The sequence below is a fragment of the Bombus vancouverensis genome, chromosome 1, assembly GCF_051014615.1.
Source record: "Bombus vancouverensis nearcticus chromosome 1, iyBomVanc1_principal, whole genome shotgun sequence".
NCBI lineage: Eukaryota > Metazoa > Arthropoda > Insecta > Hymenoptera > Apidae > Bombus > Bombus vancouverensis.
Genome location: NC_134911.1, coordinates 9,438,822 through 9,462,852, shown reverse-complemented (window position 1 = coordinate 9,462,852; position 24,031 = coordinate 9,438,822). Strand labels below are relative to the sequence as shown.

Below are 24,031 nucleotides of genomic sequence, written 5' to 3'. Positions count from 1 at the left end.
CTAGAACTATTGCGTTGGCAACTAAGTGATTGCGGATTTTGTCAATACCACCTAATGACAAAACCCGCAATCACTTAGTTGCCAACCGAATAAATAGAAGAAAAATCGGACAGACAGAAGCAGAGTGACAGACGAGATGAAATATCTGCGGATTCGGATAGACGCAACGTTTGACTGGACTTGACAGTGGAAAATCGTAGATTAGACGGAAAATAAGGAAGCGAAGTGTTTCGCGATAAACGACGACGGTATTTCGACCGCGAGTGAAAAGAAAGACGAAAATACAGCGACAGACGAGAGGAAAGGGAGCAGGAGGGAGGAGAAGGAATACAGAGAGGTGAACAGATCTCGCGATATTCTATCGCGGCTAGAGAAATGAAAGCAAAGAGTGAAGGTGGTATATCTGGGATGAGAAGGAGAGGAAGAGAGGAAGAGTGGAGTCGGAGAAGGAGATGTGGAAGGAAGTGGGAGCAGCGCGAAGGGTTGCGAGGGGAACGAGATGGAAAATGAAACGAGATGGAACGAACGGAGCAGCTCGGAAGGAAAGAAAGAGGGGAACATGGAGAATTCTCCGGTCTGAGCGGTGGCTCGCGCTTGCGCGAATCAGTAGCAACGCACTGGTACGTAATGCCATCGGCGAGCCAGTCTGACGCCAGGCACCGCGACGCTATGACGTCACTGGTCCGCGTTTTTCCACCGATCGTTTCACCACAGCGGTGAGAATTCATGAATGAAAACCGCTAACTTGGAGGCTTCCGTCGAACCTCGCGTGCATCCACGAGCCTGCCGTACGTGGAATCGCCAGGGAAATCGTGGTCCGCTCGTGCCACCGACGATCAACCGCGTCGATCGATTTCTCGATTCGTTGCACGAGAGACCAGATACGCGAAATGGAACGGACCCAGTGCTGCGACCAGTTAAATCTCCGCAACGCCTCCTTCACCGGCCAGCACCTGTGCGGCTGCCAGCCTTTTCGTTAACCTGCCACTTGTTCGTCTTTCCACGCGAGTTTTCACTTCGATCGTATACGCGTTGTCCTCTTTGCGCTCTCTTTCTCTCTTCCTGCGGGAAAACGTTCAGCAAACTTCCAATTGCCTCTCCTTCGTTTTTATCTCTGTCTCCTCTGCGACAGCTTGTCCGACTGACACAGTCTGTTCTTCGAAACTTCTTCGAACGAGGGATCGTTTAGTTTCTCGCGCTCGGTATCGCAAATGCGCTAGTATGCGTGTAGTAATTTCGCGTCTTGCACCGCAGTTTCCAGCGACGATGGTGCGCGACGGACCTCGTTTCCGATAGATCGGTGTGATCGGCGCAAGAATACTCTTTTCGTTAGATTATACGCGCGTTATACGTCGTAAACGATCATCGTGCAACAATGACAATCGAGCTTTTAACAAAAACGAAAGATCCTTGGTGTCTGTCAGATTCTTCGTGCTGTGGTTTCGACAGCAACCAACTGCGAATGCGATGAACCGCGTTCTTCTCTTCTCCGCTGGTCATCTCATTAGCGAAAACGCGATACTCGATACGCATCGATTAAAATTAGTCGGCGATATCGGCGAAACTCTCAGCACAAAGACGTGGCCGAAACAATGCGTGGAGAGCGCGCAGCTAACGTCGCGTCGGCTACTTCTGGCAATACACGGTGATTCGATAACGCTGCAGTCCCGGTGCCGGATCGTTCCAATTTATCAATTTATCTTTTTTCCCATTTTCTTCGCGCACGTTCCTTCTCTTCGATCAGTCGTCCCCTCGGCCAATTTAATTTTCCTAACGCGTCTGCGACTGGTTTTTTGCATCGTAACCGTGCGACCCTTCGCACGCCGGATGCCACTCGTATGCAAATATAACTTTTACGATCCACAGTGGCCAGAAAATTCTGCCGTTTAAATTCCAGGCGAATAGTTGGTCGGCGATCGTATTACCATCGATTCTTTGCAAAGATATATCGCGTCGGAGAAGCAGCCCGCGAGATATCTCGTCCGCGCTTAAGGAAATTAGTCGCGCACTTGATAGAGATTCGAAAATTTAACGATAAACTACGAACCGTAGACACCACGCTGTTGTCCGATAATCGGATTTCTTCCTCGCAAGAGTATCGTTACGCTTTCATCGAAAGGAAAATTCATTTTCCGATATGAATGGGCTTTGCTCGTGATACGCGAAGCCTTCGTTTATTTCGTTGGACTGGCGCGTTCATCCAACGTCGACCTCTGTCTTCCAATGTTTGCTCGAATAATACACTTCGATCTTTGTGATTTCTCATTTACTTTCTAACAAAATCGAAAGTTACGACTTCGCATAGAGCGACGCGACACGAAGATCGGCGTCTCGATGCTTTCGGTTTCCCGATGCTTCGCGATAAGCGAGTGAAATGTAGGAAACGAGAGAAAAACGCGCATTCCGAGTGTTGTTCGCGACCACATGACGGTGTGAGCCGAGGCCAAGGGTAGTCGCCGGGTCTTGGTTGACCCTGCAGGTTGAGGTGAATAATTGAAGGCGGCACGGCTATACTTTAAACCTTCTCGCGAAACTCGATAAGCGTGGCAAGAAGCATGCTCGCTTCTGAAAACGTTTCCTAGCGTTTACATGGACACGGTGGCGCCTAGTTGTCACGATACGGCGAAACATCGTGTTCCGCGATCACGAACAACCGTTGCCCCTGTGTCGAGCAACACTTTTTCTTCTTCGTCGAGATTGCGGTATCGATGACTGGAAATAGATCGGTCGTTAGTCGAATCATGCAAATTATCCGGGGATTATATCTTGCGTAACGTCGTAAGTCTGTTATCCTTTACCTAAGGAAACGTTGGTGAATAATGCAACAAACAACGAAGCAATTATTCTCAGATAGGATAACGCAATAACGGAAAGCGAATAGGAAAACAACAGTCTGTGCGCGAGCTGTTGTCGCATCAAGTTGGGAATTACGTTGCTCGACGGAACGCATTTGCCGATTCGATGAACTTCAATCGAAATTCATTTGCTCGATGCTTCTCGAACGAACAGAAAAAGGGAAAATTCCTGCGTAGAATCTTGGAACGATGCGACGATCGGGTCAACGATCTACCGAGCGCATTAAACGATCGTCGTGCGATTTAATCGTTTCGTTCTATTCGCAAATGATCGTCAACGTCGTTTAACAACCGCAATCGTTTCTCGCTATTTTTCCTATCGTTTCATACGACTTGCGACTATAAACAGCCGCTCAGATCATTCCACTTTCAACGCGTACTTTCTCCTTGCACCAGGCACAGTGATTTCATCGGAGTGTTAAACGAAGATCTTCTCGCTATACTTCGTCCAAGCAGTTTAAAAACCATTTTCCTATTTTCATCGCCATTTCTGGGTCACGTACGTATTTTCGACGATCTGCGAGAGAAAAAAAGCCTCGAAACGCGACCTGATATTTCCTCTAACGAGTAGGTTAACGAGTTTGCGGATTTCCCAACATTTCGATCGGTATATAAATTCTCGAAAGCTCGTTGTAACTGAAAAGAAAATCCACTCGCCGGTTGTCCCGACGCGACGCGAAAGGAGCAGAAATCCATTTCGCTCTCAGCTGGTCTGCTCTGTTTTGTCCGCAAAGTAAATTTTTCAAGGACGAACGTAGGAGTCCCTGGCGATTCGCGTCTCGCTTCGAAGAGATGCGACGGCGCGGCGCGGCGGAAGAAAAACGAATATGTAGAACGATATCGCATCGAACCGTTGTCTGCAACGCTACCAACGAAAACCGACTTTTCCAGACATCTACTGGAGTTGGTGTGACGCGCGAGTTCCTTCGGCTATAAACCGAATATAAACCAGGTGAATCCGAAATCAGGAGCCTCTCAACGCGAAACAGAGTTTCGTCCGTGGTGTTCGCTTGCGAACGAATCTGAGCGACTATCAGCTGCTACGTTTTCAAAGAAAAAGATCTCGCGGACGAGCGCGAGCCGGCAAACTCGAAGCGACCTTGAGACAACGTGGAGGATTTCCCACGAGACCGTTGGTTGCCTGATCCGCAAAAGAGAAAGTGGACAAAGGGACAGACATTCTCGCGCTTTCTTTCCTTTCTATAGACACGTTTAAATTATTTTGGAATAAACTCGGCCGGTTGACCTTCGAACAACGCGAAAGATGCAAAACGGGCGGTGAGACGGTTTCGGTGTTGGAAGATACAGAGGAAAATTAGAAAGCTACAGCGCGAGCAAGGTTGATCGTCGCGAAGCGAAAGAAGTCTGTGGAGAAACATGGGGAAGAAGAACAGCAAGCTGAAACAGGATACCATCGATCGACTCACCAATGACACGTATTGTGAGTATCGTTGTTACTTTTTCGTTGCAAAGACAGACTGTAGCCGCTTATATCATGCTTTTTACAAAATTACCCGTCACAGTTCCCCCTTCAACGTTTCGTTTCCGCCACGTCGTTTCTCTTTCGACGTCGCATCCTTTGCATATTTACACGCCCCGAGCACGCCGCCCAGTTGACAGCCGCAGCCCTTTCTAGCGACGCCACGCCACGTATCCACCTGTTTAACGAGAAACGCGACGTTTCATCGCCGGAGGAAACGACGATTTATCGGATCTGAACGTCATTCGTACCGAGTCACTCGCGCTGTTCTTGGAGTTACGAACAACTCGCTAGCTTAGATCTACGTATTTTTCATAATTTGATGATTTAATAATTCTACGTTGCTGGAAGCCGAGATCTTTCTGCAATGCTTTCGTTTGATGCCGTTTAAGCGGGTAGCGATTATCGGAAAAATGAAAAGTCACGGAATCGACAAATCCTTATATCTTCGGGAAACAGTCGTTTCATCGGCGAAACGTTTTTTCGTCAAAGCACGGGTTCGCTTAAATCGTTAAGAAGCGTTCTCTGCTAGATCGTTAAGGAATCTTAATAAAACGAGCGATCAAAGAATGGAGGTTCGTTGATCGCAACGAGCTTTCAATCAACGACGATCAACAACGTTAGAATAGATATGTAAATTGGCCTGCCGATGCAAGGACGACCTCTGAATAAAGGAAATCCTTGATGGAAGTTTCGCTGCTCCGTTGGAATTATCAGCGGACAATGAGAACGATCAGACTGTTGGTGTCGCGTTCCATTTAATGATCCGAGATCGGAGATAATTTCGATCGAAGAAATCGTATTTCGAAAGGGACAACGATAAGATGCACGTGATTAAATGCCTAGAGTTCGTTTGCGAAGCTTTCGCTTGGCTTTCATTCCCTCTTCCTCATAAAAAAAATACACAATATAAATTATCGATGAGAACGAAAGTTTCGACGTTTGATCAGCGATTAAAGTTTTAACTGGTCTGGTCCGGTCGTTAAATTGTATTTTTACGAGGCGAAGAAATCTTCTTGGCGATGGAATATCCAAATAAAACACTCGTGAGCGCACTCATGAGAGAAACAATCGCGATTACGATTTAACAGCATAGGTATTATTATTATTATATTATTATCAATATTGTAGGATTACAGTGTAAGCTATCCTTGATATAATAATATTTAGGAGGATGGAATAATTTTGCGGATAGGACGATCGCGGAAATACCACTATGTATCAGGACTATGACAGAGACGTAATCCAGCGACGACGAATTTCACGTATATACCGTGGACGTGAAAATCCAACGTCAGCTTTCTTATTGTTACCGAGACAACGTCCCTAGTTGGGTTCGTTCGTAACAGATACCACACGATCTTCTCCTTCTCCGGTTTGCTCGCGTATATCGAGCTTTTTTTTTAAATTATCAACACTTTGAATGCCACGTTGGTCATATTTGACCGGCCTGTGATGCCACGGTGGCTTGAACTTCTTACAATTGTAGAAATTGAATGGAAATTGACAGTTAGGGCATTTTGAATATAACCGATAAATAGAAGATACTTTGAAATAAAAAGTGCCCCATTGAACGATTAAACGTTTTTATTAGAACATCGATAAAAAAAATGAGAACAAATGTTGCATCTAACGGTGCACTGTGTTGAAACACTTTAAACATAAATGTGGCTCGTCAATACAAGCTGGACGATAGGTGGTCACCTTTTCGGTCCGATTCTTAGCAATTTTTCATCCTAACTGTTTAACATTTTTTTATAGCACTCTCTGCAAAATTTTCGTGCCAGGTACGTTTTCCCTTCTTTCTTCTGCGTTTCGTGTCGCGATCTTTGTCGAATAAATATATTTGACGGCTCTGGTGACGGCACTGTGTAAGGTGCGTTGCGCGTGCCATTCTAAAATCTGATACCTTGATTTTTGTTTTTCTTGCTTGTTTATAGAGTATCATCGCGTTTGAAATTGATGTACTTAATAATAACTCTAAAGCTAATTTTATATACCACTCGAGGGTTCTTCTATGTAGTGTGGAATATGCTATCGTTCGATCTGATAAATCTACAGCACATTTTCCTCTATTGTAATCTACCACTACCATTGCTTTATCAGAAACATAATCTTTTTTGCGGACCTCTACCATTTCAGAAGAATGTTTCATCGAAATCATAAAAATAATCATAATACCGTTCACTAATATCTTCTACACGTTTCAACACTATATTCTGCACGTTTTGCTTACGACGAAATAACGAATGCGAATGGTTTGTTGAAATATGTATGTTATAATATGTCGCTATCAAAAGTTACCAAGGCGCCACGGTGGTCACCCGTGGCCACCAATAAGATAAACGGTTCATTGGGCAAGAATGTTGTCTTACATCATCAATTTATTATTATTGTGCCATTATATGCTTTGAATAATAAAAATACTCCCGTGGCGTCCTGAGCGAAACATCTGATTTCGGGGTGGCAGTTAAAGTGTTTGAACCGTTTGAATCACAAGCAGTGCGATCGCGCTGTTTAGATTTTATGTGAAAAAGTGCGAGTACATTTGAACACTGCGGACGACTCACGGTATTTTGTGTTTCAGTGTTATCTTCTCAATAATTTTTATCGAACAAAACTCGAAAAATTTATAAACTGATAGTATGCATATACAGGGTGGTTGGTAACTGGTGGTACAAACGGAAAGGGGGTGATTCTACGCGAAAAAAGAAGTTGAAAATATAGAATAAAAATTTCTTGTTTGAGGCTTTGTTTTCGAGAAAATCGACTTTGAATTTTCGCTCGGTACGCGTGCGGTACGTTATAACGGATCTCACTGTAGATCGTTGTCTCGATGGAAAAATTAAAAAAAAAAAAAATTTTTATTTTATATTTTTGACTTCTTTTTTCGCGTAGAATCACCCCCTTTTCGCTTGTACCACCAGTTACCAACCACCCTGTATAATAACAGATGTATTTCATAGAAATAACGAATATGACGAACGCTGTTGCACCGTTTGTTTCTCTTCGCAATGGATTAAGACAAGCGCTATCGCGCTGTTTGCAATTTTTCGTCCCTGTTTTTTCAAACACCCCTGCGACTGAAACGGTTAAGCAACTCGTGAACTACGAGTGCGAGTATCGAGGTAGAACATGCTGGCTCGGTAAATAGCGTTCTCGTAAGATTTCATCAATCTGGAGCGTGTACCATCGCGCAACGCGAGTCCGGGAAACTTTCGAAAAGAAAAGGTCCTGTTAACGGCACCGTTGCAAAAATCGATACCGTTGGCCCAGAATGTTGTCGCCACTAAAAGTCGTCTACTTTCGTTCAAGTGTCGTTAGAAATATCGACGTTTCGAATGGAAAACGGCGTCGCGATAAACCGATCGGTCCACTGAACAGGTCGCAATGTATTTTCGGTGATTCGTTGGAAAACTAAAACGTGGAAATAACCGTAAAAGTATAAAATCGAACGAGCGAGCTGGAAGAAAAACAGAACCGTTCTGATTGATGGATGGTGCCCCATACGTCGAGAACAAGAAGATTCGTAGAATCGGTTACGTGATAGGAATTTATCGCACGATTTCACGATAAACGTCCATCTGATAGACAGTTGCTCGTACAATTATCTTGGTCGGTAGATCGCGGCGCGTAATTAATGTCGCAGTGTATCGCATGGTTTATCAATTTTTGTATATCGAAGCTTCGATACGCATCCCCGCACGAAATCAAGTTAGCTGCTTTCTTTTCTTGCGTCTACGAAACGTAAATTGATTTACGAACGTTGCCGCGACGTAATTATCGTTCGCCATTAACGAGAACGTTATCTATCAGCGCCGTTTTTGCGACTTCGTTATCGCCACGAATTGCCTCAAACTTTCCTTTAGTTTAGTATTGTTCGATCCTGAGCTCGTTATAACGTGTAGATTTGTTTAATAAAGAAACGAGTGGATGAATTCGTAATAATCCGATGTATTAAAATCAGTACAAGTACAAGAGATAGTGTATGCCAATTATAATCGTCGCTCGCTCAATGCCACTATACTAATCGAAGAAAGAATAATAATACTAATTGCTCATAGGTAGCACGTTCATAAATTTATATCGATATACGGTAATAACAATCTGTCCAGAGTTCATTTACCTTGCAAACCAAACAATTTAGTTTGGTTAGTATTCAAAGGCACGATAATATGAGTCTCTCGCAGATTTGAATTTTCGTTTCAACTTTTTCTACAGCCATGAGCCGCTACGATCCTTACGAAATTTTTTTTTTTATTATTATTTAATTTGTATTTTACAATTTGTCCAGTTGGACATTCGGTAAATTTTTCTGGTTTAATTGCTAAATAACGCGTGGATGGCTACCTCCATACGTCTTCGAGTTTGACTATTTTATTTCTTTAGTGAGGTCAGTGGAGTGTTTTCTTTTTAGTCTTCTTTCTATGAGAGTTTTGCTCGCTTCAGCAACCAGCTGGTTTGGATGTGTTGCCGTTCTTTCCTTATATTTTTCCGCGTACCTGTCGGTTTCTTCTTGACCGTGGGTATTTTTAAGTCTTTGCGTATATCCTCGGTTCTGCATACCATGGGGCGTTGACTATTGTTCTTAGTATCTTCGATTGTAGCGCCTCTAGTTTATTTATGTGGCTCATTGCTGCTGTCCCCCATAGTGGCATTCCGTACGTCCAAATTGGTTTTACTATCGTTTTCTAGATTTTTAGTTTATTTTCTATGCTGAGTTTCGATTAGTTGATCAGTACATTTTATCCGTATTTTGTCTGTAATTGATTTAGTATATTGTTTTCGTGTAAGTTGTGTTTAAGTGGAGTTCTAGGTATTTAACTTGCCTTGTTTGTGTTATGTGCGTGCCATTCAATTGAATATTTGTGGTTTCCGTTTTCGTAGTGTAAATCTAATATTGTTCCATTTGTTGGGGTTTGCTTGCCTTTCGAAATGTCCGTAAAATACGAGTGCCTTCGGGCGAAACAAGTTTGGAATTATCGTTATCGAGGCTCGCAAGGAAATGGCTCTCTGATCGCTGCCTTCTTTCGGACCCATGGAAACGTGCATTTTTCAAGACTGCGTTGCTGCCAGTTGCCCGAACATTCAACGCACTCGGTGTGAATTGCGATTATTCGAACGTGGAAACGCGTAAGTACAACACGAGGTAATCGAACCACGTTATATCAACTTCTCCGCGCTATATTCACCGTGACTCGTGTACATATTACTAAAGCCAATATTTATCCATTTCGTGGCCGATTCTCTGCTCTAACGAAGGGGAACGGTGGAAATTAAAACGAAACAGAACAGTGAAAATCAAAACGATATAGAGATAGTTAATTGTAATTGGATCGCCAGTGTTTCATCTTTCATTTAAAGTCGAGTATGCCTTTTTTCACACGGTACGTCAATTCGCAAAAATACAAATCCGCGGTTGGTTCCTGGATTTTGTCGACTGGCATTTTACCGTTACAAGGGTGTAACGATGCGTTTACACAGCAGGATAATTGTTCTTCGCTGATATCGTCGATATCAACAACGTGCAACGTTGCACGCGATTTTTAAGCCGCACGAACGTGCACATAATCAGTGGAAATAAAGTAAATTGTATTATCTCTACAAGCGTGTCACGTCGGAGACACGGGTGATGGTGAAATTAAGAAAATCACTGGTTGTTTTCTCGCGTCGTTCGAATGATTTCGTGTAAGCTTAAACGTTTCACGAGCAAGGTAAGAAGAAAAGTCAGACTTTAGATATACTGGCAGAGTTTATTACGTGAATCCAACAGAGTGACAGTTAAGAATGTTAGAACATAGAATCTCGAGAGCTGATTTTAGGAGGATTTATATACTGTGGGTTTGCCTCCTATGGAATGTCGCCGGAGCCCAGGTCAGAGGTGGCCGTGCTGTTACTGTCTCCTTTTCTTTTTTTTTATTTGGAAGTAGTTTGCAATCAATTCTCATTGAGAATTATAAGTAAATTATTCTGCCAACGAGCCAGTAGAATTTGTTTAATTTTAATTTAAGCTGCTTGGATTTGTCTACCATGTGTCGTTTCCATGTCATTCTTCTGTCCAGAATCATGTCCAAATATTTGACTGAATTTTTGTTTGGAATTGTAATTGTGCATTGTTTATGGTTACCTGTGGGCAGGATTGTTTTCACAGCGTGAAGGTTATTTGACTGGATTTATTTTCGTTGCTGTTTTCTGACACTGGAACATTCTCTACGTTGTCATTTCGATGGCCTGCGGGATGTTCGTTAGACCCCCTTGGTTTTTCTATCGCTAATTTATCTTGCTCGGTGACACGCGTATAGATGATCCTTATTGTACAAAATAGTCGATAAACGTCGTTTAAAGCCAGCGAAACATTCGCAGGAATACGCTACGAGATCATTCGCCCGTTCTTTCCGCGACGAGAATTGTCGAAGCGTTTTCGAAGCATCCAAGAACGCTCGGTGTAATCTCTGCGAACGTCCGCGCGTCTACGTCCTGAAGCCATTACCTAATACACGTGCGCACATTCAGTTTTTAATTTTACCACGTTGAAGTGGGTCTCGCTTCAAAGAAAACTCTACATCTCCTCTAGTGTTTAGTTTTTGGCACAACGATTCTCTTTACAGCGGCTTCTTTCGTCTCTGTTATATTGGGTTGGCAACTAAGTGATTGCGGACTTTGTCAATGCCACCTAATGAGAAAATCTGCAATCATTTAGTTGTCAACCCAATAGTACCGACAATCTCGACGATAAAGCGCAAACGCCGACGAGTCAAAAGGGTCGGAAAACTTAACGGCCATCAATATATTTCGGCACCGCAGCCGCTCGTCTTCAGTTAGCCGCAGAGTGAAGAGTGAAGAGTCGTTAATCGAGAGTTGTGATATCACACTACTGCATTGAGTTTAAGTTAAATAATCAACGTTTCTCTGTTTAATCCACTGTAATAAATCAATACATTATCACGTAGGATAGAAACCACTGGAAATCCTAATTCCTAACATTCCTGAATAAAGAATTTCTATAATACATTCATCCACGCATTTGCTCTCTCTATTCTGAGATAAAGTCTTAATATACCAGAACGCGGAATAAACGAGGATTCGTCCGCCTGGCGTAAATGCACCGTAAGAGGAATCATTCGTTTGATCATCGACATTGGACGCGGTGTCTCGTCGCGCGTTCTACGTTGTAGGTCCGATCGATTTCGATGCTTTTCCGCTTCCCGCGCTTCGCCTTTTTTCTTTTTTTTTTTTTCTTTGGCCGCTGCACGCACACTTACCGACACGCTCCGTCACGCTTTGCGCGTATTTTCTCCCGGCTGGCAACCCTTCCGCCATTCCTCTCATTCCGATTCTATCTGTCAGCGCTCTCGCGATACGATCTACGTTACTCGGGCCATAGTCTCGTGTGATCTATCGTTTGCACGAGGCATAACTTTTCATTAGACGAACAAACTGGCGAGAATTATCGTTCGATGATATCCGGTGAGATTTTCTCACCGATGGTGTACGTCGGTTTCAGCGGTACGAGTCCATTGGTGCAACGTTTAATTTCTAGACCAGTGACCTGCAGTTTACTAACGCGTATGTAAGAAGGTTACTATCGTCGATCAATTTATTCTCGTATAAGCTAGACGAGATTATCCACGAGACGCGGAGCACGACAGTTGGCGTCGAGCATCGTCGATCGTTCGTCGCCGAGGCGGGACAGACAGTGTAAAAGTAAATTCGAGAAAATAACAGAGCGATCGTTGTAACGCGATAACGTTGCCAACTTATCGATGGGATTCCATGGAAGTTGGAATCGGTGGAAGTTATCGACAGAGTTATTAGCGTTCGGTTTATCCGCCGCGAATCAACGAGATCGGAATTTGCGGGAATTTCGATGCGGTCTGCTCTTGAAAAACATCTCCGTCCTATTTCCCGTGGCTGGAGCAAGCGAAATCTCGAAATTCAAAGGGATTAGCGGGCATACGGGACCGTGGAATCGCATTTCCTCGTTTCGTTGGTGGCTGTCCTATTAAACGCGCCGCTCCACACACATACACACACACACAAGCGTTCGATATTCGCCGTTTCCGTCGCGACACCACGCGTCGATACAGCTACCTGCTATACATATAGCACAAGGAAATCGTTAAAATTCACCAAGCAAAGATTTTATCTTCGCGGTGCGCCCTTCGTCTCGACATCGCATTTACCGATCGAACGAAAGTTTTCGTGACACGCGGAACCAGCCGATTGCTTATTCAGAAATCTCCGTTTCGAGGGTACCGTGACACGCAACGCGTTCGAGTAACGTTCACAATCAATTTCCCGGCCCAAATTTCTCACAGTCACGATATCGAAATAACGACAGTAACGGCAATAACCGTAGGAAAATCGCGCAATATCTTTGCTTGCGACACGTCCGAGAACTCGCAGCGCTCCGATCATCGTCGGTAACGCGCGCGAATTATCGATCGACGATCGACGCAGCAACGACGACCGAAAAAGGTTCTAGTCGTCGATGCCACGTATCGTTCGATCATGGAGAGGGCTGACCCGAAAATTCAACGATGTTCTCAATCTCCTCGCCTCGCTATACGAATATCGATTGGAAGTAAGATGGCAATTATCCCGGAGAAAATGAAATATCCGTGGCACGAGGTAACGAGGAGATGCGGACGAGTTGTAAATAGGCGAGCGGAACAAATTAACGAAACACGGCTGGGATGCGCGCATCGTCGAAACTGCAAAACTGTCGGGGTCGATTAATCGACGCTCGATCCGGTTAATGGGCTTTAATTGACTCGAGCAATCGGATTTTCGACATTTTCCATGATCAAATCCTCCTCACTCTCTGCCTCGTTTCCTCACCGTTTCCTATTTCTCTTCTGCACGCGATTACGATCTTTCGATTCGACCGAGTAAGCTACGCTCGCTTTAATTTCCCTCCCCACCCTTTGCCCTAGGCATTGAGACGCTGACATATCGAACGAATAAATTCGTCCAGAATGCTAAATTTTCTACCACTCTCCGGCAAACTGTCCCATCGTTTACGGCATTTACGAAAATATTTGCGCCACCTCTCGGCATTTTTTTTTTTTCTTCGAAACTGTTCACGCGGTTGAAAAACGGATGGTCACCGGAACACCGACGACTCTTTCGCTCGCTCGAATTGCGCCGCAGAATGTGCGCGTTTTAAGAACTGTGGGAAGTCGCTGAAGGCTCAAGTCATGCAACGTGAAAAATAACTCACAGCCCTGTTGTGTCCTTGTTCAATCTACGATCATTCGAGTCAAGGAGAATCGGCGCTGACTTGCTTTTCCTTTATAAGCTTATCGATAGCGTTGCTTTTTGCCCACCACTCCTTCAATTTATAAATTTTTATGCCTGTCGTCTAGATTCACAAGGTCTTTTCTCCTACACCGTTACAGATCCTTTCTGGTGAACTCGAATATAATAAATCGCGTATGCGATACAGCCAACTCTTACCGCACCTGCTCCGATTTCCTCGTTGGCATCGATGGTTTCAGAGATTTGCTGCGCTGTATTTTGTAATGGCCGTTACATGTAATGGCCCGTTGTTACTGTAGGTTTGCCACGCGTTCTACGTAGCTTCTTCGGTTCCAGCATCGTACATTATCAATGGGAATTTATGCCATTTATCGTTAAATAAATAATCGCGATGGGGATAATCTCCAACAATGGGGTGGCAGAATTTATTGTTCGCGAAGAACGCGACTAGCATAACTTGCAGGTAATCGCGTTACAACGACGTTACAGTCGGTCCATTAATTCAGTGCAGTGGTACAAAGATCGGTGTGACATGTGAGCGAGGGCATCCGGTTTTCCGCTGAAGCGCAACCACCGAAACCTAAGACCAACCTTCTCCTTCCATCTACACCACAACGCAATTACGCTCATGGAAACTAACGCGAGCGAATGCTAATTCCCGCTAACCAAAAGTTTATTCTGCCAACCGAATTTCCGTTCCACGCGCTTGCTTTTGCTCCTTTCCGTGCCATTTCAAGCCAATCGCTCCGCGTTCGTCTTTGTCGCCGTCCCTCTGATTCCAGCGAATCACTGAAAATTCATTTCGATGATGGCCGCATTATTGTGGCGTTTGGCCGCAAACGCGAAAATTTATTACTCGACGATATCCTTTTAACACTTAGTCAACCGAATAGGGAGATCTCCCCTCTGTGAAGAACATCGTTGCGTGACCGAAAGGGGAGATCTCCCTTTTTGACTTTCGCAACGCGTTTCCTTTTTTTCTTTCTTTTTTTTTTTGTTGTCACCATCAGTTATTGCTTACCTGGCATCACTTTTTCTACTTTTTTAAAGAACAGTATATTGGGTTGGCAACTAAGTGATTGCGGATTTTGTCATTAGGTTGTATTGACAATCACTTAGTTGCCAATCCGATAGAATAAAATACACCAATTTAGTGTTGTTAAAATTAATGAAAAAGTTACGCTATCGATTATGACTAAATGAAGTTATAATCGAACGACAGCACACTGTAAAAAAATATTAAAACGCATTATGAATTTTTAATTTCACGTTCAAGTCGTCTTATTTATCTTTAGTCGTCTTTGATGTTTTTAATTTTGCTTATATTTTTGTATAATTTTAATTTGATGCTTTGTATAAACAATATGTGAAATCGGTAAATAAAATCATTAGCGCAAAATATAATTAATCTTAAGTAATTTTTAGACTTGTTTGTTTGTTGTGCACAGCGTATAGTTCACTTTGGCGAACTAAGTACGCGGTTCATTCACGCGAAAAGGGTACAGTAGAGTTTCAATTTCCGAAGCTATCTCAAATAATCCGATAGTTGGCTGCTAATAAATCGTGCAATAAAACTGTAAAAAACATTTCGATAATACCGTACGCGTACTTCAGTGTAATTCGAAAAATTAATCGAAAGTTCGAGCAACTGTTACCTAACTATTTACATTTTATTATTTTTCCTGCTCTTTCATATTAAACTTTGCAAAGTCTAAAGTACCTCGGATAATACGGAACTTCGGTTAAGCGAAGTCGAATAGCCAAGACTTCTCTGTGTTACAGACAAAGATATAGTAAAATAAGAATGACATTTTCGACGTATCGTGCAATACGGCAGAACGTGTGCAACAGTAAACAGAAGAAGGAGAGCGACGCTAGTTAGGAGCGAATAACCATAGGAAGCTTTCAAAAGCAAGAAAACTTGGCGAAAATTCTCATCACCGTTGAAGAAGTTGCAATACTCGTGCGCGTGTTTTGCCTAATCGGCTGCGATGCGCAAGAAACGCAGCAACGCGACCAAACGTAACCCACACATTCTTATTAGCAACTCTCGCGATATACAGGATGGTTGGTAACTAGTGGTACAAATGGAAAGGGAGTGATTCTACGCGAAAAAAGAAGTCGAAAATATAGAATAAAAATTTTTTCTTTTAATTTTTTTTTTAATTTTTTTATCGAGACAACGATCTACAGTGAGATCCGTTATAACGAGACGCGATAAAGTGCACGCGTACCGATCGAAAATTCAAAGTCGATTTTCTCGAAAACAAAGCCTCAAACGACAAATTTTTATTCTATATTTTCAACTTCTTTTTTCGCGTAGAATCACCCCCTTTCCGCTTGTACCACCAGTTACCAACCACCCTGTATATCGATGGGAAATTAAATCGCCAAGTAGCGACATCGATGGATGCGTTGACATTCGGTTTGCTAAAGCGTCGTCGCTACTGTTGCATCGTCGATACCGCTGTTTTTCCAATTCTCGTTTTTCACGTAAAATTCAATCGCGTTCGCTCGATTTTATCGACAAGATGGAAAAAAGCGGTAGAATTCTTTGGCCGCGTAAAGTGGATCGATTTTCGCTAAATCGCGTTTGATCGAAAGCGGTGAGTCGCCGCGCGTTTCGTGACCACCGCGTTTCCCACGTAATCTTCCGGTAGCGTGCAGGCGCGCCCTTCTAATTGTAAATTATTATAAGCGTAATTGTAAATTGTAATTGGACTACCGAGAAGCTACGGTGAGAAGAGGAAATAGGAACGGGCAGAGTAACACGCGCGTCGTCTTCACCGGATACGGCGTTATAAATCGACGATACATCCGAGGCATGTCGGCACTCGAAGATTAAACGACTGCTTACTCACTCGCCATCGTTCGATGCAGCCGGTTGGTTCCGGTGCATACGATGCCGGTATACGTAAATACATAAATACATGGAGAAACAAGGCGCTTTCGAGGGGAAAGCAATTTCACGTTGTATCGAATCTGCTGGTACTTCATTTTCCAATCCATCTTCTCATGTGTAGCGAACCGCGGGAAATGAAAATAATTTGATTATCAGCCATATATCGACGCTATCGACGAAACTGTACGCCCCTATTTATCGATACATCGATACGACGCGTTACATCGCAGTAATGACTGGTACAGTGACTATTGCCATTGACCAGCGTTGCGATAAACGACGGTTCCGCGATACCGTCTGATTGAAAATACTCGGTTGTTGCAACGGATAATTAATATCGCTGCATTCAGTCAGTTTGGATCATTTGTCCTTTTAAACGGGCCAGACTTTTTTCGCTGAAAGGTATCGTTGAGCGCGGAAATATCGTGCCAGTGTTGAAGTAGCCCGCACGACTCAAACTTCTCTGCAAAACTCTCCACTTTGCTGCTCTTTCCCCGAGGCGGTGGAAAATTTCGAAGCGCCGCTCGATAAGTTTTCTCGAGCGTTCGTAATCGTTGGCAAAATTTCAGTGCAAATCGTTCGTAGGAATCACATTGTTCCACTGGAATTACCACACAGACCACGTTCGAAAATCCGGAACGCGGCCAATCGGTTTTACGCGTCCACGTTTGTCATCGTTTCATTTGGGACCATGTTACTATCGATTAATTAGTATAATGAATCCGTCTGAACAACGTGTAAAATTACGATGCGATTCCTTGTGGAAGAATGACAAACGCACGTGGAATAAAATTTGTTCGTTCTTGGCTCGGTTTTCGAGAAGATCGAGTTTCGAAATTTGTGTTGGTTGGCAACTAACTAACTAATACCACCTATTGACAAAATCCGCAGTCACTTAGTTGCCAAGCCAGTAGTATGTCAGGTAGATTTGAAAATGGTTGATTTCGGGCTGGACAGGATTAAACGATCGTCAGGAGGTGATTCTACGTGTGAAAATAAGTCGACGATGTAGAATAACGTCTTTTCACAAGTCGCTTCGCTCCCGAGGAAAGTAAATTTGGTTTATCTCGCGTAGTTAGTCCATTCTTAACCGAAGAGCGCTGGTACGAAACGCTGTAAATACCAGGGCACAAGTTTCTCAGGAGGAAAAGGGAAGATACGCGTTAATGTAGTCCAAATGAATGAGAAAAAAAAGTGTACCTGTAGGGAAGCCTGCACGGGTCGCCTCTTAGTCGAAACGAAAACTGTTCCATTTATTTAGATGGATGGTGTAGGCAAGAACCAAAGGATAATTAATGATGTTTGTTGGAAGTTATATTTTTTTCTATAAAGATGACGTTGCGAAGTCATCGTCTGGCGTTATTAGAAACTATCTAGAACGGGAAGTTGCGCTTAAATTCTATGCTATAGCATTCTCGTCGGTACGTAGAACGTTCCCCAACGAAAGCTAAAAGTTTTTCAATTTTGACGTTTTCTATACAACCAGTCTTCAACTAAACGCGTTTAAACTCCATTTTCTTGAAAATGAAGCCCTAAGTGGAAAAATTCTATTCTACATTTTCCACTTATTTTCACACATACAACAACTTCCTGTCGGTTATTTAGTTCCGTTTACACCGGAAACTAGCCACGTTCAAGTACACCTGGTACGTTTTCAAATTTGATTTTCTCGAAAACTAAGTCGAGAACGAACAAATTTTACTGCATATCTTTTCCTTCATTTTCTACAAGGATTTACGTCGTGGCCGCTTTCACATTTTACTCGGTCGGACTCTGTAGAAGTTCACCTACTCAGCGCGGTATGTTAATTTCACACACCGTAGAACCTGCAGCATATATTAGGTTGTCCGAAAAGTTCCTTTCGTTCTATGAAGAAATAATAGATGCACAACGTTTTTTGTTTTATATTATTTCGTCGAATTACGTACGATCCATTTTGTTCTGTTGAGACAAACACTGAGACATTTCACAGACTTGGTTTCACGTTTGTATGAAGGTGCATTGTTGTAAAGAACACGTTTGCGAAAGAAAGATATTTTCCGGACAACCTAATGTATTGGATTGGCAACTAAATGATTGCGGATTTTGTCAATATCAATATATACAGGGTGGTTGGTAACTGGTGGTACAAGCGGAGAGGGGGTGATTCTACGCGAAAAAAGAAGTCGAAAATATAGAATAAAAATTTTTCGTTTGAGGCTTTGTTTTCGAGAAAATCGACTTTGAATTTTTGGTCGGTACGCGTGCACTTTATCGCGTCTCGTTATAACGGATCTCACTGTAGATCGTTGTCTCGATGGAAAAATTAAAAAAAAATTTTTTTTAATTTTTATTCTATATTTTGGACTTCTTTTTTCGCGTAGAATCACCCCCTTTCCACTTGTACCACCAGTTACCACCCACCCTGTATATGTCGAGCCGATATGGAGTTAGAGGCGTTTAACGAACATTCATTTGCATTAGCTGTTTTGTATCATACCATATAGATGATAGTTAATGGTACAAATACGATTATTACAGAATAAAGTTCACTAGCAATAAACCATTTCACTACACAAGAGTAGGTTCTCACTAAAGACTTACATTGTAATAACAATGATTACTTAGTCACTCAGTGAATATAATAATAAATTCACAAGGTGATTATATGACTATTACAGAATTTGACAATTAACCGAGACGATTAGAAACTCGAGATGTTAATGACAATAATCTTAGGTTCAATAACGAATACACAGTCAACAGGATAGCAAATGCGCTTACTTACTTGTCCAAAGTTCAAGTCAAAACTGAACTTATGTACTTTTCTATGTATCTCTCTGTACCCCTTGGTTTAACTATCTTTTTAAGGAGAGCTATGCAATTACGTCATACCTCTTTTTGGCAAAAACATCCATCTCGCGACCGTGGTTACGTTTAGCGACCAGATGTGTCGCTTCGAGCCCAAGCCTACTGTCATAAATCTCGGGCACACATAATTGGATTAAATTATAAACAACTACTTCTAAGTTTTATTATTTAACCCCTTGGCCTACACGCCATTTGTCGATCGCGCGAGCCATAATAAGCAAGAAGTTCGGTCGCGTGCCGTGCCATCTGTTCAGCCGTGTGCCCGAACTGGCGCTAGATGTATACTTCTTATGACATATATATTTAGAGGCTACAAAAGGAATTGTGAAATAATAAACAACGTTTGAGAACAAATAGTGTTTTTAGGACGTCTAGGGCGTAATCATGATCAATCGATCAGTTAACAAAAACAATTTATTATTTCAATAGATTTCAGTGGATAATGAATCACTAGCAATTTGTAAATATAGTTAAATATAGTTAATATAGTAAATATAGTAAATATAATTAATTTAATGAAAATTAGTAGTCTTCAACTGTATGGTATCTTTCAAAACAATTAGGTACATGTAACGCAACTCGACACTTTTTACATTCCCACGTTGTTTCACTCCTTTTCTTATGTTTCGTACATACTTTGCAAGCTCTTGTTGGATTTTTTTTCAATGGCGTGGGATCTATATGTTTCGGAAAGTGACCACAATGTTGCGCCTTTAGCCTCATTGGTATATCCTCGTTCGATAATGATCCTTGTCTGTTATAATTTTGCGATGGTACGGTTTGTAATATTCCTTCAACTATTCGAAGCCTATATTCACTGTCTTCATCATCGGAGTCATCTTCAATTATTAATCTTCGTGCACGTTTTCTTACAGGAAATATAATATCACTCTCCTCACTCACATATTCAAAAGGATCACATCCTATTTACGTGTAGTATTATTCGTATAGTTTACGTTACGTATATTCTACGTTTAACAAAGAGTTACCCCGTTGACCGTGGATTCGTTATTGAACCTAAGATCATTGTCATTAACATCTCGAGTGTCTAATCACCACGGTTATTTGTCAAACTCTGTAAAAATTATATTTATTCCAGTAAATATAATCTCTATTGTACAACAACGATGGCTAGTCCGAATGAAGATTCGTTACACGCCCATAAACCTAACGATAACTCGACATATATATGATGTTTTGCGCGATGCAGCAAAGAAAAGCAGGACGACGCGATCGTCTTTACGAACGTCATTGTGCTGGGCGTCGCGCGTCGTTCCACTTGCATTTTCCAACTTTAGCGCGTGTATTGTTCGACCGTATGCGCTCAACTTTTCCCAGCTATAACCATATTTTCACGAACGTGCGCCTGTCTCGGATTCCTCGCTGCTGGCTTCGAAACAACGCAGCTAAATTGGCCGTGGTCGTTACGCTGTACTCCGCGAAACACGACACTGCGAGCCTTTAAATCTTGCGCCGCGAAATTCGCTCGCATAACGTTACTACGTTACGTTCTCCGGCTCGCGATAAATATCGTGTTCGACGTTTCGATGGCTGTAGCTTTTGAAACTTTCGTTCCGTTGCCGCGTCGGCAAACAATGACCTTCGAAAAGAGGCGAACCGCGTTCGTGCACGAGCGCGTTAACGACACGTTTAAACGTTGCAGGTTGCACGACGACGACGACTGCAATACTCGTGGAGTTCGCACGGTTCTCGCGATTGCGTATTCCCCTCGAGGAATTTACCTCATTTCTCCCTCGGCTGCTGCATACAGCCTGAAGAACCGCGTATTATTTCTTCCTTCGTTTCCAGTTTTATGCTCGTGCGCTGCATTTCGCATTTCCGGTTAGAAATTCTTCCGAAAGCTGCAGTCACATCGGCCGTTTTCAATGACGTCCGGCCGGATTTTCGAGCGACCCGGAGCTCTTTCGCGGTACTTTGCAAATCGATAGACCTTCCACGCGACGATTTTTCCTGCCCCGTCCGTTTTACATCTTAGGATGGCGATTGCATCGCTTGCAGTCGAACGAACTAGTCGTTTTCCTCCCTTTTTCAAGGTTACACCGCGCATGTCGAGCCCTGGAAAAACGAGACGAGTTTAAAGACAATTTCCAGTCGCCTTTAGCTGCGATCGATGAAATTTCCTAAATTACTGTAATCAACGACCAATCAGCTGCCTCGTTTCTGCTTCGAAAACTCGAGGTGGTCAATGAACGTTGCAAACGTCACATGGTGCGTCGCATCGACATCGAATTCAATTTATCGAAAGTTTCCTTCTTTCGAACGCCGGCGATCCTCTCGATCAAACACAAAAGAATAAAATAAAATGGTAAAATCACATTCGTTTAATGGTTGGTTTATTCTTCATCCAAGGTGCTCATTGTATTTTGAAAATTATTCTACCACGCTGGAAAACGGAGGAAGACGGTGTTATACCAGTGACGGCAATATCGGTGAATATTCCAAGCGATCCTCTTCATCTTAGGCGGCTTTCTGAGCAAAACCCTTGCCAGTAACGCCCCTTCTTCGTCTTCTTTGCCTCTTGAACAAGCCGAGGCGAGGATTAGAGAAGCCAGTGCTTCTAGTGGCACGGCGTTTGCTCCTCAAACCCAGAGATTTCCAGCTTTATTACCGGAACGACGACGGGATATGTACCGTGTCCAACGACCCTACAAAGCAACACCAACAAGACATTACCAAATGTAAATAACGAGACGAATGGAACATACGTCGTGAAACGACGCGTTTCGCAAAACAAAGAGAAGTCTTTTTAATGAGATAATTCGACTCTTTTAGTATAAATGAGACACGTATGCACTTGTCACGTCGAAGACACAGCGAGTGGTGAGATTAAGAAATCACTGATCGTTCGAATAATTTCGCGTAAGTTTAAAATCGAAAAACAGACTTTAGATATACTGGCAGAGTTTATTATGGGAATCCAACAGACTGACGTTTAACAACTAGCCAACCGAATAGGGAGATCTGCCTGCCTTCTGTGAAGAACATCGTTGCGTGACCGAACAGGGAGATCGCCCTTTTTCACTTTTTGTTTTTCTTTTTTGTTGTTGTTATTATTAGTTATTGTTTACCTGGAATTGTTGGCAACTAATCACGCCACTTTTTCTGCTTTTATAAAGTACAGTATATTAGGTTGGCAACTAAGTGATTGCGGATTTTGTCAATACCACCTGTTTCTTCGACCAATTGCGGGGTGACGTAATCGCGAGGAGAGACGTCAACGGGGGTCGTAAATCCCCGTTACGATTATAACAATCGACACCACGAGTTGATCGATCCCCTGATTTCCGTTGAGATAATAGGGGTGATTGAGGTTGTATAACCCTGTGATTCACAGAATTATAAATTATGTATTTCCAACACTTAGATTACACTGACGAAGAGAAATAAATAATTAACAACTTGTCGCACGAAGCTAAGATAGATATGTGCGTTAGAGCAGGGCTCTTATAAGTGGATTCAATGTATTAGTGGACGTAGCACTATGAGATAGTTAGGAGAGGAAATGTATGCTCGACAATACCGAGACCGACTCTCGCGTTATGCTTAGACTGCCCCGCTGGGCATTAGCGTATACTTAGTAGTTGACTTTTCCAACGAGGTAGAAGAAGTGAAGTTGAGTGACGATGCTGTGTCGGAGGAAAGCTAAGGATGGGTGTGTCTAGCGCACGGGACCATCGGATTTGTTGGTGCCGATGTTAGTTAAGAGAGTGAGGGAAACAGGTTTCGCTGTTAATTGGTTAACCGAAGGGTCTTAACCGCCCTCGAGAGAAAGTGGTTAGTGGGAGGAAAGTTGCAGCGCACGGGAGAAAACTAACTTTCCCTTGTCCCGCCGTGGTAGAAATGCTTCGGACACAGATGTTTGTTTGTTTTGAAGGACCTTAGCAGGCAAGTGACTCGGGTTTATGACGGGTGCTTAAGGATATTGAGGGTACGCCGTACGGAAAAGCGGACATCTGGTGTCCGTCTGGCCCGCGGTGTGTGACCTGGGCCAGGCAGAGAGGCCCGGCGTAACACCACCTAATGATAATGTAACTTTTTCATTAATTTTGACACCACTAAATTGGTGTATTTTATTCTATTGGGTTGGCAACTACCACCTAATGACAAAATCCGTAATTACTTAATTGCCAACCCAATAGAATAAAATACACCAATTTAGTGTTGTTAAAATTAATGAAAAAGTTACGCTATCGATTATGACTAAATGAAGTTATAATCGAACGACAGCACACTGTAAAAAAATATTAAAATGTATTATGAATTTTTAATTTCACGTTCAAGTCGTGTTATTTATCCTTAGTCATTTTTAATGTTCTTAATTTTACCTATATTTTTGTATACTTTTAATTTGATGTTTTGTATAAACAATATGTGAAATCGTTAAATAAAATCATTAGCGCAAAATGTAATTAACCATTTAAATAATTTTTAGACTTCTTTGTTTTTTGTTTTCTCACACTGGGACGCTGTTTACGTTGTTGTTTCGATGGCCTGCGGGATGTTCGTTACGCCCCCTTGGTTTTTCTATTGCTAATTTATGGCTCTGTAGCACGCTCATATGTTCTTGTAAAATATCGAAGAATGTTAGATTTTTACAGCAAATCTTAAGATTTACCGTCATCGTTGATATAAATCCGGAATATTATAAAATTAATATTTATT

General features: G+C 42.6%; 1 protein-coding gene across 1 annotated transcript in view; it reads left to right on the top strand.

Annotated features, from left to right (window-relative positions):
- The first annotated feature begins 652 nt into the window (after positions 1-652).
- The window catches only part of LOC117153483 (frequenin-2), a 50,369-nt gene continuing 26,990 nt past the window's right edge, over positions 653-24,031 (top strand). Inside the window, exons 1-2 of the mRNA XM_033327578.2 lie at positions 653-716; positions 3,747-4,296. Of these exons, the coding sequence (XP_033183469.1) occupies positions 4,233-4,296 (64 nt within the window). The 5' untranslated portion in view covers positions 653-716; positions 3,747-4,232. The remainder of the gene's footprint in view (positions 717-3,746; positions 4,297-24,031) is intronic.